Here is a 20288-nt window from a genome sequence, read left to right on the forward strand (position 1 = left end):
CGTACACAATAATGAGTAAATCGTGCGAAGGAAGCTGAATACTGATTAGCGTGTTATGTCTACTTAAGATTTCACTTATGAGTAAGTAAGTGTAGTTCGCTCCAGCGTTATCTTACTTTGTGGCACTAGTTTAGATTACACTGAATTCCTAAGTGAGCTTGATAGATCTTACAGAATAGCATAACAGGTGTACGCGATACAATAACAAGTAACTAACTTCAGGCGGACCAAATAGAGTACTAAGCTTTTATATCTGCTATATTGTATGTTATTTGATGATAACAATTTACTGGAACATTGTAAAACAGGCCTTATAAAGTGGACAATTAATATTATATTTTCATATATCACGATAATTCGTTAAAATGTATTATGGTGTTGTTTATTTGAAGTAAATATAGTTATTTAATTAATTCAATGTTTTCTTTTTGAAAAGCATGGGGATACAAATTTTTGATTTTACAAATTTTACTCTAAATACATAGGATAAAACATGGTTCAAAATTAAGAGCTGTATAATTTTACACATTACATAGTATTATCAATATTCACATTAATTAATAGAAAATAATAAACATCTTAGGAACAATAATGTATCTTTAATGTTATTTATAAATGAAAATATAGTTTTACACTTATGTCGACAACATGAAAAAAAAGATACTCTTATACCTTGTATAATGTCAATGAGATAATTATAGGGTATTGTACTCCTTTAAATATACCTTGTTAATAAAAGTATGTGATGTTCGTTTTCGACAGTTAATTTTCAAATCATTTTTTTTTAATTTTAAAAGTAAGTTATATATCCGTAATACAAGAACAGGAAGCCTTGCAAATTTATCGGGATTATTGATAGTTGTAGAACGTTAAGGTCCAAATGCGCAATAGTTATGAAAAATACACCTACAATTTATTACCTATGTATCACAAGCTCACATTTTTTTTGGATTTCCTCCAGTTTCATGCATCGCTCGCTTCTGATTATAAACAGTAATTTACGACGGCATATAGGCTTAAACATAAAATCTATTCGGGTGCAGTATCAAAAGAAAATGAAATAAAACATCTCTTAACACCGTGGCTGGGGCATGGCAAAAGGCGCACACACCCTGTTCTTTTTCGGATTTCAATAGCTTAATTGGCTACTTGACAGTTTTCGGAAAAGTATTTTACTGATTACACATGTTTATTTTATACCCCTTAAAACTACCTTTTACTCGAAAACCCGTAATATAAAAGGAAAAACTTTTTTTTATTGATTTTAAATGTCGCGCGAAAACCGTGGTCATGTGACATTTGTATTATGACGTCATAATTAAAGCAAAGTTACTATGACAAGCGAACTAAAATTTAACATAGAATGGGACGAACACGTGGCTCAATTAGCACCGCCCGCGTTTTAGTCCTTAATAAAAATATTAACAATTTATATTTAATGCAAACTGCGTAGGAAATTATTGTTTACACATAAGCTCCCATACACAATACATATTTCATTAAACTGTCTTGTAGCCAATAATTATATTATATAAATATAATGAACACTATTTAGTCAACATAAAATGTTTGACAGGGCAGGCGCAATAGGTATCACTGTCGAGTAAAAATGTTATAATCTTATCGTCAGCGGCCCTATATAGTGTTCTTTTGTGTTAATACCTCATTTTCACTAATTGTTTGAAAATTAAACATATATTGTGTCTGCATATTCCTTTGCTTAGAATTTAATTACACACTTAAATACTTCAATAAATACATACAAACAGTATTGCTTATGGCTCATTGAGTGGATATAATGGAACAGTTTTTGCACAAGAATATAAATCCAAATCAGTCAACGATGTAACCTATTATAAAAATAAAAAAATAATTATATTACACAAAATTCAGTTGTATTAATCATTTTCGTCAGTTGAATTGTTTCCACTATGGTCGGAGCCATCACTATCTTGTGCTAAATCTAATCTTGGCTTTTTCACTAACAATCCCTGTTTTTGCAACTTTTGTATTGCTTCTAAAGTAGTTCTTTGTGAAGCACTAATTTCACTAGTTTCCTGCACTTGTGCTTGTTTGCTTTGATTAATTTTTGTTACTTTTATACCAGATGTATTATTTAATCTGCTGAGTTGCTGGGAAGTGGTGTTGACTTCTGATTTAATTTGTGTAGATGTAATTACGGAATTATTCTTTAATGTCGCTGCTGTATTCATAGAGTTTGATTTGCACACAGAAGTGTATTCCATCATTGATTCAGATTCGCTGTTATTGAGTATTGGTACATCTGATACAGGAATAAGGGATTCCTTTGGTTTTTTAAAACAACTAAAAGGACCTGACAAGTCCTCTAAACCAGGTCTTTTGACAGGTACAACCATTGTTTCTGAGAAAACTTTAAGTGGCCTTCCGACTCTGACAGCTGGTTGATTCACTGTGGAAGGTCTGATTTTTTGCACACTAGGCATTCTTGGATTGCTTGGGCGAACTATATTCGATCTAGGCCGAATAGGAACTACCTGGTTGCCTGGTCTTACGGAAGTTCCAACAGGTATAACTTGACTAGAATGTCTTACAGTTGTGCCAACAGCTGATTTCGTCGGCGGACTAATACCAATTTTAGGTCGCATGACCGGCGAAGAATGTCTTACAACTATTCCTTGAAGATTGCGAGACTCTTTATTTACTCTCATTCCTTGTATTTTTTGTGGAAGTGCTGAAGTTGAGCTATAATTATTTACGTTTCGAACTTCTTGTTTTAAACTATGATTTACAGTTTTTATCGTTTTAGTTACCGTTGTTGTAATTTCCTCTATAACAGTCTTTGTCTGTGTCTGGAATGTTTTTACCATAACTTGTTTGTTCACTGTATTCTTTATTTGATTCGAAACATCTATTTTCTGATTTATTTGTGAACTGTGTGAGCTTTGCTCATTAATTTGTTCAGCATTTGTGTTATTTTCGTGCTTGACTTCTTTTTTGGCTTGCTTTACAGGTTTTATGGATATTTGATTACCAAGGCTTTTTGTTATATCTAAATTCAAATGACCTTCAAAACTATCATCCTTTTCAACCACTTTATCTGGTATTTTTTTTGTAGAATCTTCACAAGGGCTTTTCATTCCACTTACGCCTGCAACACTTGGAGGTGATTGTATGCATTCTTCATCTTTCCTTAACATATTTGCTTTAATTTGGTTTTCAAAATCATCTTCATCCATGTCTGTATCCTCATTATCTTTGTCACTGCATGAATCTTCTGGCGATTGTACTATGACATTATCACTGACGTGTTCATTTTCATACTCGTCATCACAGCCTTCCTCAGTAACTTCCGTAATTTTTAATGAGTCCTTATTACGTTCATATTTCCAAGTTACCTCATTTTGGTTTTGACAATGTACAGATTGTGAAGGAGAAATATTCCTCGATTTAAGTGTTACATGTTTACCTAAATTCTGTAAAGCATTTTTAAGAGCTATATCTTTTTCACTTATTGGTTTAGCAAATTTATTGTTAGACAAATCTGTAACATGTGCGTCCTTATTGAGGCTGCTTACAGTTTCACTGGCAGTCACGCAACTTTTGTCGTTATTAATTTTATCTTGTTGAACAATTTGACAACTTACTTTACATTTTTCGGGAATACTATGACTTAAAGATCTAACAGTTATATTTTTACTAAGATTTTTTAAGACATCTGTCGGTTGTATAGTACTACTAATGACATCATTATTTTGTGGACGATCTTGATCTATTTCATCCTCGGAATCATCAATGTTATAAATCTCTATTTCTTCATTATTTATTATTTCCTTTTGGGGCAATATTTTTCTTACATTGCTCTTGTTTATATTTCTTTGTTGCAGTGAAGTATTCCTTCTATTGTTACATTTGGCAATGTTTATCGGTTTAGCTGTTATACCTGTGAGATGTTTTAAAAGATTTGTTGTCTCTTGTTTCTCCATCTCATTATAATTTGTTTGAAGTGGAATCGAAATTTTTCCTGTATTTGTAGATATATGTTTCGATTGTATTAATTCTGAAGGTTTAGAATTATCATTTTTTGTTGTATTTATGTTACATGTTTTATTAGACCTATTGACTAAATCGCTATTCTCCTTTATTTGTGTTATTATATTTGTTTGGTCTGGTACCTGTTGTGGCGACAAAGATCTGATTTGTAAGTTTTTACCTGTATTCAACTGTAAATCATTTGCTTTTTTAAAATCTATCTCATTCACGCTACTTTTAGAATCCTTCTGGCTTATTGTTGATGGTTCTAAATTATCCTCAGCTGTATGCACATTTACGGGCTGAATGTCTTTAACTAAGTTCGACTCAGCAGTAGCCGAGTTTTTAGTTGGAGTTACTGACTTTACAGTTATAAGATGACTCAAACGTTTTAAGGAGGACAATGAGTCGATTTTGCTTTGTTTTTCAATATTCACATCATTATTAGGATTGTCGTCACTTCTTTTATGCTTGCTGATCATATTAATATCCGTAGTTTCTAAATCGTTATTTCCATTATTTGAAGTAGATTCCACTTTGGTGTGGTTCGGGTTTGGAATAGCTTTTGATGATTCTGCCTCATTTTGCAATACATCTTCAGCTTCGATACCAATGTCGTTGTTCAGTGTCTCTTCGATATTTTCCGTAGCAATGTGAGTTTCTGGTGGAACAGTCTCTTCGTCCTTTAATTTATGTTCATTTTTCTCTACTGTAGAAGATATATTTCCGGGATCAATATCTTCGGGAAGGGGCTTTCCAATATCTTTTTTGGTACTATCACATTCCATTTCACCATGTTCTTCGTGAAATTTATTAGACATAGGTGTAATTTCATTAACAGAAAAATTTGTTTTGTCAGTTTTCTTTACTATTTTTATCTGATTATTGGTTTGATTTAATAATTTATCAATGGTGTCTTCAGAAGTACTGACTCTTGCCTCGGAGTGTACTTTATTAGGTAATGATTTTACTGTTGATTTTAAAAGTTTGTTGAACTGCCTCTTGTTAGCTCTTGAAATATTTTGTCCTGGTTTCCGTTTAATCACAATGCCGTGTTTTCTTAATTTTTCTAGTTCGGGAGATATTTCTGATATTGCATTTGATGTTTTTTTTATGTCTTTTAACCTTTTAGTAATTACGCGCGTGGGGACTTCTTCTACTCCTTGAAAATCCAAACCTTCGCCAAAAACATCTTTATTCATATTTAAGAATTCATCAAGTGTAATGGCGGACTTCTTAGATTTTTTATGTTTTCGATGTTTTTTATTTTTCTTTGAAGCTGCAACATCTGGTTCTTCTAAAACTTGCTCAAGAAAATCTTCCTGTAAAAAAAAAAAAACAAATACTTTTAGTTTATTTATTTGTATCGAAGATATACACATAGTCCATTGAAAAGTTACATTTGGTGTTGCGTTTCTTAGAGGACGCAATTTTATTTTTTTGGAGTGTAAGGGGGGTCAGTGTAAAGCTAAAACCAAGTTTGTGGGGTCGCCAACCTTGTCCCACGGCCGCCATCTTGAAAATAGGGGTTGAAATGGTTTTTACGATGTATCTCTTAAACTATTTATCTGACAAAAAAATGTAAAAACATTTTTAGTTGCAAATTAAATTCTCTACAACTTTGGTCCAGTAAATTTTTGTCGTAGAACTGTAATAAAAAAGTTATAAGCAAAAATGTTAAGAAATTCAATGTCAAGCAATGTCCATTGCAACGTCATCAGAACGTGTGTTTATAAGGTTCATAATACTTTTTTTTGTACTCTCATTAATACCCAAATACCCAAGGAACCATTAGGGAATAAAAGAACATCTGCCTGCTATTATTATTATTATTTCTAACCACTCTTATTGTAAGAATAGCTGATAATATTGTCTTGAAGTTGTCGTTCAACTTATATATTTTAGTTGTGCTACATATTTCTGTACGTGCGCATGTATTTTATTTTGTTTTTAATTGTGAAGACGATTTCGAATGATTTTAGACTTTTTCCTATTTTTTATTAGCATTTTGACTTTTTATTATTCCATCATGAGTGATTGTTTTATTTGTAAAAAACCTTTAGGTGAAAATAAAATAAGAATTGTGAAGGCAAAAGGTGTGAAAACTTTAATAGAGCGAGCTGTAGCAAAAAATGATAAGGTTAATGATCAATTTTTACGAACTGTTTCGGAAGTTACTGTACATATTGCGTGTTATTGTTATTACGTGAACAATCGAACCGATAATGTTGTTCGTCTTTGCAGCAGCAGCTCCAGTAGTTTATCGTCAGTTTCAGAAGCTCCAGAGCCAGACTTTGATTTTGTGAACAATTGCTTCATCTGTGCCAAAGCGATTCAGGATCCAAGTAATTCGCGTACAAGCCGACAACCGCGGGTGTGTGTTGTACGTAATGAGAGTACAAAAAAAAGTATTATGAACCTTATAAACACACGTTCTGATGACGTTGCAATGGACATTGCTTGACATTGAATTTCTTAACATTTTTGCTTATAACTTTTTTATTAAAGTTCTACGACAAAAAGTTACTGGACCAAAGTTGTAGAGAATTTAATTTGCAACAAAAAATGTTTATACTTATTTTTTGTCATATAAATAGTTTAAGAGATACATCGTTAAAACCATTTCAACCCCTTTTTTCAAGATGGCGGCCGTGGGACAAGGGTGGCGACCCCACAAACTTGGTTTTAGCTTTACACTGACCCCCCCTACACTTAAAAAAAAAAAATTGCGTCCTCTAAAAAACGCAAGGTAAGGCCTAAAAAATGTAACATTTCAATGGACTATCATAGGTGCAAGGCATATGAGGAGCGATTATGTTATTTAAGTGCATGATTTGATTAGGTAAAGTATATAGTTTTTAAAAAGTTTTTATTGTAATTAATGAAGAAAACCACACTTCAGGAATTCTTATTTTTCAATCATTACAAATAAAAAAAAATCATTGCTGATCGTATTTGTCGAGCGAAATATACAGCTCTATTTGTCATGAAATAGAGGTCTAGTCGCCTTCTTCGTCTAGAGGCGGTGTATTTTGACTGTGGAATGTGAGATCTTCAATTCGAATGCTAGTTTGGGCACCGTTGTGAGTAAACGTCAGGCATGCGGCTGGTTGTAAAAACTACTCTAACAAAAAGGTATAATTGGAGAAAAAATATACGGATTGTATAGTAATTAGTTTAGATTTTAACTTTTAGAATACGTTAAAATCTGACGAAGTGCCGCAAATGCGGGTCTTTACCAATAGGTGTACGTATGTTACATGCATCGAAATGTGTTCGCTGCTCGCAAGCCGCATACTTATTCTGCGCTAAATGCTAATGCTATCGACTATCGAGACATTTTATCCAACACATTTAGTAAAGGCGTAAAGAAGCGAACTGAGGGTGAGAGAAATTAAATATTTTGGTATTTACAAAATACTATTTAAAACTTACGATTCCCACTTCATTAACTGTTGTTTCAGCATCTTGTTGTGGTTCACAGCTTACAACTTTTTCCATGATGGGAGGCACAGATTCTAGGGAAAATTCACTTACATCATCTGCCCTGTAAATTAAATAGAAACGAAATAAACCCTATAGAATAGCTAGTTAAAAATAGAACAATAATAAAAAATATTTACGTTTCACATCTTTCACTATACAAGTCATCTTTGGTGTGAAAGGTCAAGTGCAGCTCATAAGCATCCAAATGATAAAATATAGCGTCACATAGAGGACATCGCAGGACCACATCGGGGCTCTGATTCTCATCATTATGATCATCATATGAGTGTTTCTGTAAGTATCAATTAATTACAAAATATTATTAATTTGTTTGTAGACTACCTAATGTCTTTCAGGCAGATCACTTTTTTAGATGATTAAATACCACGGACAATAAGCCTATAGAGCATACACGTCGCATAGCAGACATTTGATTTTTGAGAACACAATATCTTCTGGCTAATACATCAAGCATCAACGAAGCGGCCAATTGCACGACCGCACTTTCCAATATCTCAGATAAACAAACTTGATTTGTAGAAAAATATCAGACAATACGTATGCCTACATCGTCGATGTTAAACGCATATACAACTATCTCAATATACTCAAGTTATACCTCTAGTAGTTATTATACTAAACCTTCAAAGTTTGTGTATATTTTGGGCAACCAAGTGCTGGTCACATGCATATTGATGAATTATAATATGTTTTTCCTTTAGGTATATTCAGAGATGTTATGGATATAGGAATAAAATGATATCGGTTTCGGATTATCCGTTAGTTTCAGATACGGATATTAGATTAAAGTAAAATAAAAAGTACGTTATACAGTAGAGCGTCGATTATTAACTATCGGTCGTCGTCATCATTGATTACTAATTATCGAAACACTAATTGGGGGACATGGGTGTTCAAAACCCTGTGTTTTGATTTGAGATGAAGTTTCAGTGAAGTAGTGCCACCTCCTCTCCGAAAAAATTAAATTAAATTAATTTTAGTACGTAATATAACACTTTTCTTTCATTTCATTAAATTAAGTACCTGGTCATAAATAAAAAAAAATACTATTTATGAATGAGGTTACGATATTACTAAAACTAACAATCAAACTATGCAAGATTCACGTGACGCGCGAGCGGTAAAACAAAAATCAGTCGTAACATAATATCCGAAACTTTTGTAACGGATACGGTTACGGATATATTTTTATTTCGGATATCCGATAGTTTCGGTTACGGTTACGGAGCTCCATAACATCCCTGGTTATATTGTTCTGTCTCTACTTTAGAGAAATTGATGCATTTAATAATCAATAGCTGGATGCAATATACAATGTTAATAATAACTTACATGTAAGTTGACTTTGTTTTCATATTCGTCTCCACAAAATGAACAATAATAAACTGGTAATGACTCCTGAAATTAAAAATAATAATTGACATATTATGTTACACAGCTTAGAAAATAAAAAAAAATGTGTATTACAACATACCTGATTATACATTTTTAGTTTTTTTGAGTGCCCAAAGGGAGGTATGTCTGTATCTTGCCGATGGTAAAACCTGTTGTGGTGAATCATGGCGAGAGGTAAATTGAAATCAACATTGCACACATCACAATGGAAGGTGTTGTCTTCAGTTTTATCCAAGTTATTATGATTTGCTTGCATATGTTTATTATATAGATGCTAAAATAAACATTAGATTATAATTCAAAAAAAGGTTGCTTAATGCTTTATATCAATATTTTTTATTCAGAATTTTGTAGTAACTGGTAACTGGTTTCCATCCAGGCTAATACCATTTTTGTGTCTATTTTTGCTATCCAGTAATAGTGTACAAGGATGAATGTGTTCCAGATAGAAAAAAAATTATAAACAGTGCAACCACCACTTACTGAGTATCTTAACATTTTAATTCAACTACACTTTGTTACATCAAGTTATTAATATGACAAATAATAAAGATTAGAAAATACAAGATTTTCAATAATGCAGATCAAATATAATTAATAAATTAGAATGTCATCAGACAAGAGATGATTACGCCTCGATAGTTGCAACATTTAAGCCAGCCTGTTGGAACCAGATATGCACAGGCTGATACCAGAATGCGACAGAGATATGTATGCCACTGTTGTGGGTTTTAACACCTTGTGTACTGTGTTCATTATATCCATCCACCAGCATATTATCACACAAACCCAGAAATAGAATTTTTAATAGAGAATTCACTTTATTTTTTAATAAGAGTTCCCAATATATTAACTGTAAGGAATCAGTTATGTAATATTGGTTGGTGTTTTATTTCATAACCTTTACCTTTTTATTTTACTATAAATAAACACATGTGTAAATTATTTTATCACAGTGAAACAAATGTATATGTTAATCTTAATGGTAATGATAAAATTAAATTAATGCATTTCAGAAATTATTTTGTTTTGCAACATTTAATAACCAATATCGGTGAAGTCTTTTTGGTTCAATTAACTATTTTTAAAGAAACTCAATCAAATAGATATAAATAAAATAAGTTGATATTGTATATTTATATAAACATAATATTTACACAAAACATACATCAGTGAAGCCTCAATTTTTGCTTAATAGTACATTATAAATGCAATAGTAAGTGTGGCAGTCTGTTATAGTTTCATGGCTGAACTGCCGATATGACTTTAAAGAAATTTGGCAAATGGATAGTTTGAGACCCTGGGAAGAACATTGATTACTTTTAATTATGAGAAAATATGACAATTTTATCATGGGACTATTCCCTTTTTTGGTATCACAATATTAAGGTAATTAATACTGGCAGATTGGATCAAAAAATAATAATTTACAGACATATTTGTGATCACCTTTAATACATAGTTTGCTTAATGAAATAAGAGTGAAGTACTAATAAATTATGGTTATTTAGATATACAATAAGTTGGAAAACAAATGCAGCTATATAATATTAAATGGGGTGATCAAAACTGCATATATATTGCCTGACATTCTGTAAACAGAGTAAACGAATTTAGGAAGGCACTTATAGAGATTCGTGCGTGATAGAAGTATAAAAGATAAGAAAACCATAGTGGTAGTGGTGGGGGGGTACAGAGGTCGCGTAAATCTATTTGGCAGTATTGACAGGCAATTGTTTTTTTACCTTCATAGTGAAGAGTTTCCCGCACCACGGGCAGAAGTATTTAGCGTCGTGCTCCGGGTGTACTTTGTGCTTGTGAGTGATCGCTTTTGATATAGTTGTAAACATTTCTGAACATACATCACAACCGACCATTTCTGTCTCATCTTTACTCGAATCGCTAGAAACTTGAACAGCACTTTGAACACGTCCTTTAGCCTTATTTTGATTAAACTTCGGATCACCATGTTTCCTAAAATAAATATTTTAGATACGTAATATTATCGGCTCTGTGGTCCAAATGATATTACAACGTTTTATCCGTTTTACCTGAAATGTATTTGTAATTCTTCTTTATTTTCAAAGCTCTCTTCACAAAAAATACAATTATGTTCTTGTATTGATGTCATATTGAAAAATAATAAACACTGTCTGACACTCTCATTAGGACATTCGAGCAGTTTTTATTTTACATTACATTTATAAGCCATTCGAAACAGTTGGTTTCACAGAAATATCTAATAAACATATACTATTAAATCTTACAGTGTCTACTTTGTTTTTATGTTTTAATTTACTCATAAATTATTGCAAAACACCGAACCCCAACAAGGCTCATGACATCCATTTTGAATTATATAAAGTGGTAGTCACACGATTAGTAAAAATCCATTAGCCGAATGGTGGTATTGTGATAATATTTGGTGATATCCAATAAACTTATAAAAATCGGTTACAATGTGTAGATAAAACAAAGAATCATGTATTAAACTCGTATACTAGATCTCGACGGTATCTGCAAGGTAGAGAGGAGAGGCGTATATTCTGTCACAGGTATTCTTTACTAATACTCCTTGGACACAGTAAAAATACTAGGTGGTTCACATGTAACTACTAGAAAAATACAAATTTCTATATTAAGTATGTATGATGTAGGTACCTAGTTCTGATTTTTATGAGTGGTTTAGATTTATATAATAATTTATCTTGGTTACTTGGCACAGATCCACTTAAAATATATTTTCTAAAATCTTCATAATTTTAGACGTTTTAACACTGGACATTTGCACCATATGTGCTTCAGGGTAAGGGAACAGCCTATAATTATCGGTTACAGTAGTAATGGCGTGAAAACGTTATAAATAAACAAATTCAATTTAATAATATTATTTTTGATACTTGGTGGACTTATGATTTTCTCTTTCTAGTATTGAAAAAATGCGGAGGCGTGGGCATTTTTATTTTAGACACCAAGTTATTATTCACAGTTTTCCTACTGATTTGATATGTCATAATATTTTTAAACGAAAAAAAAATTATGTGTACCTGTGAGTGCGGGCAATACACTTTATATTATCTTATACTCTTATATATGATATTATCATATTATGTTAGAGTATCTACTACCTGGCGTATCGATGGAATGATTATGTACTACGTACAGTTTCTATAGTTTTTGAATATCATTGGGTATGGCTTCCTTTTAGCGCACCATAAAACGGGAATTACCCCTACCATGCAGTGCTGCTAGTGGAATGAGAATGCATGCTCGATGCTTAGATTCCTGGTATACAGATGAGACAGAAAAATAAAACAATATAATAAGTAATGTAAATGGGCCTAAATGTACATAGAACGGTGTCAACTGCATGTTTTTTTATAAAATGAAATCTTAATAAACAGAACGCAAATCTCGATTTCATATTATTATCGTTATCATCATTTAAATTTGTTGTTGTTAGATGTTTTACTGATTTTTTTAGGGTTGGTGCATTTCAAAACGAGATCATGAATTCGGCAAAAGTATTTTTCGTGACAAAGCGCTTTTACTCTGGGGTAGCCAGTAGAGTAAAAGCGCAGAAATACGTTCTTACAAAATATTTTCAAGGTGAACCGAAAAATACCGACTTCAAAATAATTGAAGAGGACCTTCCTGAACTGAAAGATGGAGGTATTTTTATAAGTATTTAAAGTAAATTAAAAATATTTATGTAACTATACCTAGTACCTATGCAAGTTGCAGGTGGGAGCATACGTTTATTTTTTTTTATTTCACCTGCTTGCTTGTTTTATTGCTTTAGAAAAACAATATTAAAAATCTAAATTTATTTAAATTTCAGAAATTCTGACTGAAGCAGAATATATTAGCGTAGATCCTTATATGCGCGCCTATATGGTCGGATATAAATTACCTGTCGATATGATTGGGGGGCAGGTAGCAAAGTAAATATATAAATTACTACAGAATATACTTATTTTGCCTTTATATTCATGTGTTTTACTAAGTATTAAATTTTATTTCAGAATAATAGCCTCACGAAATGAAACATATCCTGTAGGGAAATATGTAACAGGTTCATTTGGTTGGCGATCACATACTATTTGTAATCCTGAAAATTTAAAAGGAAAGCCAGGATTTTCGCCTTTCACTCTATTACCTGATTTAACACCCCATCCTGTTTCATTAGCGTTAGGAATACTGGGCATGCCGGGGTAAGTGTAACCTAATAAATTTATCTATAATAAACATAATAAGTATTTACATATTATGAATTATTTATGATCTAAGTACATACCTATTTATAATTTGAATAAGTTGTACTTAATGAATTGCTACCTAATCTTATTTACTCTGAAAATCTTAATTATTTTGTGTTCTAAAATGTTTGTTATGATTAGTTTGGAGACGATATTAGGTACATAATTAGCACTAAATATAAAATTATTTAGTAATCCGATTTGTTGATTTTTAGTAATACTGCATACTTCGGATTAAAAGAAATTTGCAAACCTAAACCTGGAGAAACAATTGTAATAACTGGTGCTGCTGGTGCAGTAGGTTCTCACGTTGGACAAATTGGCAAAAATCTAGGTAAGTACTTAAGTATGTTATAGATGTATAATAAGAACTACTTGATCTTAAATTATAAATATTTACAAAAAAAAGTCATTTGCACCTATAGATATTTGTTAGAAGTGGTTTAAGCAACCGCTGAATGGATTTGAATAAAATTTTAGACTATAAGTAGTGTGGCATAACAGAAAAATACTATGGGCCCCTGAGAGGAAGAGAATATGTTTGTCATTCAGGCTATTTTCCAGATAGGTTTTGCTTTTGCAAACAAAATTAGTCTTATTGGAACCTAAAAAAAGGTCGCCGGGTTTTGAACTGGCGGGGGCTCCATTCTATGAATTAGACCAGATCTGATATAAAGTCGTGTCATTAGTGGGATTTAGTCTGAAGACCAAATAAAGCTCGGTAAAGGCGTTAAGAATTTTCCTTGAAGTGAATAGCTCATACCGTCTATTTCAACGCATAACTGTAGAATTGTTTTTACTAATACCTAAGTAATTGTTTTAAAATTTTCAAAAAAACATGATTATAACAATTTATTTTAAACGCGATCGATTTCAGGTTGTCGTGTTATTGGCTTTGCTGGATCTGATGAAAAATGCAAGTATTTAGAAAAAGAGCTCGGTTTTGATCGTGCTTTTAACTATAAAACAACCGACATAAGATCTGCCTTAAGAGAAGGCGCTCCTAAGAGAGTTGACTGCTACTTTGACAATGTAAGCATTTAATTTAATGTCTCAATAAAATAAATGTTAACTTATTTTTTTTCAATCTGCTTCAGTGGCGTAGTTGTACTGCATGCGTGGTACGTCAGCGCTCTAAGGTCCTGAGTTCGAATCCCGGGTCGAGTAAAGTGATATTTGGGTTTTTCGATATAGCGATAGGCTCGCCCCTTGTAACATCATGGGACGGAACACAACTGGCGAAATGTGGGTGCTCTTCGTCTCTGCATACCCTTTCGGGGATAAATGCGTGATGTTGATGATGATGATGTGTGTGTGTACTTATTTTTTATAGGTAAGTATAAAAAATTATTGCGTAAGAATGTGATGATGTTTGGACGTGAGTTAATTATGTAATAAGTGCAGAAACTGCAATATATATATTTTTTCTATAAAACTTGGTCCAAAATAAAAAAAAGGCATGTAGGCCACTTTTATTTCATAAATTTACACGTTGTTAGTATTTAAAAATGTAGAGAATGCATACAAATGGCGTTCGTGTTTTGTGTATTGCATTGACAACGCAATTTGCGGGCGTTGTAATGAACAATATAAGTAATGTTGTTACACTGAGAAAAGCAGTACCGTAAAAACAACTGAAAATAGCCTCCTAATTGTTATAGGTGGGTGGTGAAATCAGTTCGACCATAATGAGTTACATGAACAAATATGGACGAGTCGCTGTCTGTGGTTCAATATCCTCTTACAATGATCCGCAACCGCCAAAAGGTAATAACGCATTGCTACTATCCTACACATTGTCAATAGGTACTTAATTCCGAAGTGCAATGAATTGAAATTTATTCACTCAGATAATTCGTGAAGATCATTGTACCTGCAAACAATTAATTAGTTCCATGTTTTGCCCAGAAATAATCGAATTCATAAATTAAGCTGTAAGCGACTTTTTTCTTTCTCTGTGGTAAATCAAATAACTTTTTATCTGGAAAGCTTTACAGTGGAACTATTCCGCAGTAGCGTAGTGTAGTTAGGGTGGAAAGGGCGAGTCTGGCCGCTCCGTTAAATAAAAATTCACGCCACGCCACTATTATTCACAGGCTAAATATTTATTATAAAACGTTTTTTTACTTATACGTTATATGATGTTTACAACTTATATGACATATATTATGTTTTAGTGACAATACTTCAGCCGGCTATAGTGTTTAAAGAACTCAAAGTAGAAGGTTTTCTGGTGGATCGCTGGATAAACCGATGGGAAGAAGGAGTCAAAGCAAATTTAGATTGGTTACATGATGGTAAATTAAAGTATCAAGAAAAAATTTACGAAGGCTTTGATAATATGGTTGAAGCTCTTGTTGGCATGCTTAGGGGTGAAAATACTGGAAAAGCTGTTGTAAAAGTAAAATAAGTTACAATAAAATGAGTAAACATACTATGTAATATAAATAACTCGTATTTATTTGATACTATAAGACTCTAATTTAAAAGTTATTCTTTCGATGATATGTACTTTTATATTAAAAACTTTTAATAGAATGGTCGCAGCGCAGGTAAGAGGAAGATTTATGTCAAAAAGACTTATTCCGCATGGGCCTTGTAAAACCACTTCCTTTGTTCATAATACAATTTTTTTTTGTACTAACATCTAAAAGAATATGTAACCTGAATATAATACATATATAACGCGCTTTTAAAGACCAATAATCTTTAAAAACTATAGATAACTAGCTTTTGCCCGCGGCTCCGCCCGCGTTATAAAGTTTTTCAGGCCAAAGTTTTCCGTTATAAAAGTAGTAGTTTCCCGGGAGCCCATGTTCTTCCCAGGGTCTCACTGTCTCCATACCAAATTTCATCTTAATACGTTGGGTAGTTTTTGAGTTTAACACGTTCAGGCAGACAGATGCAGTGGAGGACTTTGTTTTATAATATATTTTTAGAACTTTTAAGAGGAACAATCCCGTCATACATCATTGTTGCATAACTTTAACCGTTTACGCAGCGCACGCAACGGAAGCTCTCAAAACTAATAAATTGTCCCCGTTTTTGCAACATGTTTCATTACTGCTCCGCTCCTATTGGTCATAGCGTGATGATATACAGCCTATAGCACTCCACAAATAAAGGGCTATCCAACACAAAACAAATTTTTCAGTTCATACTGGTAGTTCCTGAGTTTAGCCATTACTGCTCCGCTCCTATTGGATATAGCGTGATGATATATAACTTAGAGCACTCTACAAACAAAGGGCTATTCAACACAAAAATATTTTTTCAGTTCGAATCGGTAGTTTCCGAGATTAGCCATTACTGCTCCGCTCCTATTAGGTATAGCGTGATATATAGCATATAGCACTCTACCAACAAAGGGCTATCCAACGCAAAAAGATTTTTTCAGTTTGGACCGGTAGTTCCTGAGATTAGCCATTACTGCTCCGCTCCTATTAGGTATAGCGTGATGATATATAGCCTATAGCATTCCACGAACAAAGGGCTATCCAACGCAAAAAGATTTTTTCAGTTTGGACCGGTAGTTCCTGAGATTAGCCATTAATGCTCCGCTCCTATTGGGTATAGCGTGATGATATGTAGCCTATAGCATTCCACGAACAAAGGGCTATCCAACGCAAAAAGATTTTTTCAGTTTGGACCGGTAGTTCCTGAGATTAGCTATTACTGCTCCGCTCCTATTGGGTATAGCGTGATGATATATAGCCTATAGCACTCCACGAACACAGGGCTATCCAACGCAAAAATATTTTTTCAGTTTGTACTGGTAGTTCCTGAGATTAGCGCGTTCAAACAAACAAACAAAAAATACAAACTCTTCAGCTTTATATAATAGTATATAGATTTTTTAGAACTTTTTAAGAGGAACAATCCCGTCGTACATCATTGTTGCATAACTTTAACCGTTTACGCAGCGCACGCAACGGAAGCTCTCAAAACTAATAATATTTCTCCGTTTTTGCAACATGTTTCATTACTGTTCCGCTCCTATTGGGTATAGCGTGATGATATATAGCCTATAGCACTCCACGAACAAAGGGCTATCCAAGGCAAAAATAATTTTTCAGTTTGGACCGGTAGTTCCTAAAGATTAGCGCGTTCAAACAAACAAACAAACAAACTCTTCAGCTTTATATAATAGTTTAGAAGTATAGATATTCTAGATATTCATTGATGCATGTTTCTTGTCGAATTTTAAACGTCTATTAGATTATATGTTTTTCTGACAGTTTTACCAGAGTTATGACTGTGAGTGACAAATAATCTACGGCGCAATGGGGTGGCTGCGATAGTAATTCGTACGTCAAACATAAGTCCGTGTGCGGATAGCGTGAAGTCTGACTAAGTTGTATCGATGAAAGCCTCATGCACCCGGTCTGTGGTCTCTGCTATTTACCACGAATCTACAATAGTTATTTAGGTAATAAAGAAAAAAATCGACATATTCCTTATCCTCTTTTGTATCTCCTATTTTGGAAACTAAGATAATATCGTTGAGCAATTTCGAGGGATTTTTCTTAAAATCTAAGGTGAAATCAAAATTGTAAGTGGAAACACTGGCAAGTACAGCTAGTTGTTCACAGTTGTAACTTGTACGGCAAGATAGAGCGTGAATGAGACGCTTTATTCAATATTACCGCGTTTTTTTCATTTCGAATTTTGAAAATTTGGTTTGTTTCGTTTTGTACCTTGCTATGAATCTATCTAAGCTTATAATTAAATATTCACAAAACAAAATTTGTACGGTATGTCTATCAATTTTCGAATCTCCAGTGGGAAAAATGGTATTAGCAGCTGATGATGAATTTGTTTATCTTGTTGCATTTGAAGACTCTAAAAACTTTGATAAAATGTTTCAAAACCTTTCAAAAGAATTATCGTGTTGTTTTGTTGAAAGCACAAACAATGTTTTGAAACTATTGCAAGAGGAGCTTAGCGATTACTTTGATGGCAAAGCAAAGAAGTTTTCAGTGCCACTTAAAACATTCGGATCGGATTTTCAGAAGGTTAGTTTTATTCATTAATTATAAAATTTATAAACCGCGGTATGCGAGATGGATATATCTCGGTCTATTGCGTAAAAAATATTGTTTATAATAGGTGACCGGCCTATGCTTGATTTTGTACATTATTCTATATGTAATGGTTAATAATACGAAAAAGAAGCACTCCTGCGAAAACTGCATAACAATTGGTTAAAAAATGAGCGAGTCATTCATATTTAAAATATTGTAATGTGCAGAAGTGGGCGCGATGTGGGGATATCGCTTCATCTCTTTTTTTTGCACGCGTCGTAATTCCCGATGACGTCACATGTGGATATTTCGTCTCTTTTCTGTTTTTGAAATTCAAAGACTTATAACTTGTTGATTTTTTACTGGATTTTAAAATTCCTTCTGTGTTATAATTTATATTATGTAAATATTTGATAATAGTAAAGAACAAAAATGAGTCCGGTACCCTATTATCTCGATAACTGCGGCCGATATGCTAGTATAATACCTTTCCTGATCAACAGGAAGTGTGGGAGAAACTGATAGAACTGCCATACGGATCGACACAGTCTTATGGAGACCTCGCTAAAGCTATGGGTCGGTCAGCTAGCTATGCCCGGGCTATTGGTGCAGCTTGTGGAGCTAATGCGCATTTAATCGTCATTCCCTGCCACAGATTAGTAGGATCAAACAACAAAGGAGGATTCAGTTGTGGAATAAACCGCAAAGACTGGCTTCTTGAACATGAAAAGAAAAATGCCGAGGGGTAAAATAGGAGATAATTATATAAGTGCTAAATACAGTTAAAATGTTAACTCTCATTAAACAGCAAGGCTGCCTAATCTCAGCCCTTTCTTGTACCCTTGGAAGGAGTTATAAATATTCTGTCTGGACAAGTATCCTTTTAAATTCAATTTTGAAGTTCCATAAATCTTACTCAATTATAAAAAATAATATTTATGTAGGTACATGTTTTGATGTTTGTTAACATACGCCAGAAACCACTAAACAGGTTAAATTAGGCATTAGACATGTCCCGATTGTCATAATATAAACTAAATTTTATCCAGAATAGGTGCACATAGAAACTTTTAAACTGGTAACATTTAAGAATTAAGTTTTCATCATCATTTTGACCTGATTGTTAAACAGGTTGGGCAGCTTTGCTGTGAGTTATCTGTTCCATAATATGTATTTCTGCATGAACAATTTAGTGTGCATGTGTTCCCGCTACTATGCCCGTAATTGACTTATCCACCAGGGGCTTATCTATACTTTAAATCATAGTGTTCAGCTAAACTTCTAATCCTCGTCGCCCATTTATTTGTATTCAATTATATCCCTGTTTAATATAAGCACTTAGTACAGTAAAAGTTTTCCTATATTTTATCTCATTTTTATATTTTACTTTATATTTGTTAAAATAATTACACATTTAAACAATTATTTTTTCTAACAATGCAATACATGCCATGTCAACTGAGGGTAATACATTTAAAACATTCTAAATGAAATGTAACATTATATTAATTGAATTACCTCGGTTTTTTCTTAAACAATAAATTAATTAAATGGGGATTTTGACCAGCTACTACACAGCAATGTAAAAATGTTTTGTTTTTGCAATCCCAATTTGATTGTGATGCAGTATTTATCTAAGAAGTTAGAGTATCTTGTCAAACTCCATCTCTGTTATTGCTTAGCTACGGTAACCTAGTAAACCATCATGTGTAGAAATACATATTATGGAACATAATTATACAGGTGTAATATTTTTTGATATTTGGACATATAAAATGAAGATATATTTTATGTCTCTAGAATGCTTTCTAAAATTTGTATTGGTAAATTATATTCTTTAGTTGATATGGAAAATACTGTATTCATGATTTCTGAGTATTGGAGGCATTCTATTTTTTTTTTAAAGTAAGTAATATAGAAATTTTATGTACGTAAGTATATCATTTAATTACATGTTTCCATATATATTATAATTCTCTTTGATTACATGTATATGGACATCATTTGTAGGGGCAGGATGGGAGAAATGTTGATACCTAGGATGACAGTAATATTTATATTTATATATAAATAAAATATCACTAGTTTTGTA

At 32.7% G+C, this 20288-nt stretch overlaps 3 protein-coding genes across 3 annotated transcripts; 2 read left to right on the forward strand and 1 right to left on the reverse strand.

The window, feature by feature from the left end:
- Positions 1 to 579: 579 nt before the first annotated feature.
- Positions 580 to 11410, reverse strand: LOC115445210 (MATH and LRR domain-containing protein PFE0570w). Its single transcript, XM_030171408.2, has 7 exons — positions 10965 to 11410; positions 10659 to 10887; positions 8993 to 9187; positions 8851 to 8916; positions 7635 to 7789; positions 7447 to 7558; positions 580 to 5333 (listed from the first exon to the last, which is right to left on the reverse strand). The coding sequence occupies exons 1-7, from the start codon at positions 11042 to 11044 to the stop codon at positions 1899 to 1901; spliced, it is 4272 nt and encodes a 1423-aa protein (XP_030027268.1). The 5' UTR covers positions 11045 to 11410; the 3' UTR covers positions 580 to 1898.
- Positions 10589 to 15620, forward strand: LOC115445212 (prostaglandin reductase 1). The gene is made up of 8 exons (XM_030171414.2): positions 10589 to 10730; positions 12398 to 12585; positions 12755 to 12857; positions 12939 to 13127; positions 13388 to 13506; positions 14050 to 14204; positions 14834 to 14939; positions 15350 to 15620. Exons 2-8 carry the CDS (start codon positions 12423 to 12425, stop codon positions 15580 to 15582), a joined length of 1068 nt encoding a protein of 355 aa, XP_030027274.1. The 5' UTR covers positions 10589 to 10730; positions 12398 to 12422; the 3' UTR covers positions 15583 to 15620.
- Positions 15621 to 17249: 1629 nt separating this feature from the next.
- Positions 17250 to 20288, forward strand: LOC115445228 (methylated-DNA--protein-cysteine methyltransferase, inducible). The gene is made up of 2 exons (XM_030171441.2): positions 17250 to 18187; positions 18700 to 20288. The coding sequence occupies exons 1-2, from the start codon at positions 17795 to 17797 to the stop codon at positions 18943 to 18945; spliced, it is 639 nt and encodes a 212-aa protein (XP_030027301.1). The 5' UTR covers positions 17250 to 17794; the 3' UTR covers positions 18946 to 20288.

This window comes from Manduca sexta, chromosome 14 (genome assembly GCF_014839805.1).
Source record: "Manduca sexta isolate Smith_Timp_Sample1 chromosome 14, JHU_Msex_v1.0, whole genome shotgun sequence".
NCBI classification, from domain to species: Eukaryota; Metazoa; Arthropoda; class Insecta; order Lepidoptera; family Sphingidae; genus Manduca; species Manduca sexta.

What these genes read in the sequence shown, in the direction of transcription:
- LOC115445210 (XM_030171408.2), bottom strand. Translation starts at nt 11,044, where the DNA reads ATGACATCAATACAAGAACATAATTGTATTTTTTGTGAAGAGAGCTTT. An exon ending in GAATTACAAATACATTTCAG is followed by an intron (nt 10,888 to 10,964) that starts GTAAAACGGATA and finishes TATTTATTTTAG; the next exon opens with GAAACATGGTGATCCGAAGT. An exon ending in AAAACAAAGTCAACTTACAT is followed by an intron (nt 7,790 to 8,850) that starts GTAAGTTATTAT and finishes TGATACTTACAG; the next exon opens with AAACACTCATATGATGATCA.
- LOC115445212 (XM_030171414.2), top strand. Translation starts at nt 12,423, where the DNA reads ATGAATTCGGCAAAAGTATTTTTCGTGACAAAGCGCTTTTACTCTGGG. An exon ending in ACAAATTGGCAAAAATCTAG is followed by an intron (nt 13,507 to 14,049) that starts GTAAGTACTTAA and finishes GATCGATTTCAG; the next exon opens with GTTGTCGTGTTATTGGCTTT. An exon ending in TGATCCGCAACCGCCAAAAG is followed by an intron (nt 14,940 to 15,349) that starts GTAATAACGCAT and finishes ATTATGTTTTAG; the next exon opens with TGACAATACTTCAGCCGGCT.
- LOC115445228 (XM_030171441.2), top strand. Translation starts at nt 17,795, where the DNA reads ATGAGACGCTTTATTCAATATTACCGCGTTTTTTTCATTTCGAATTTT. An exon ending in TCGGATCGGATTTTCAGAAG is followed by an intron (nt 18,188 to 18,699) that starts GTTAGTTTTATT and finishes CCTGATCAACAG; the next exon opens with GAAGTGTGGGAGAAACTGAT.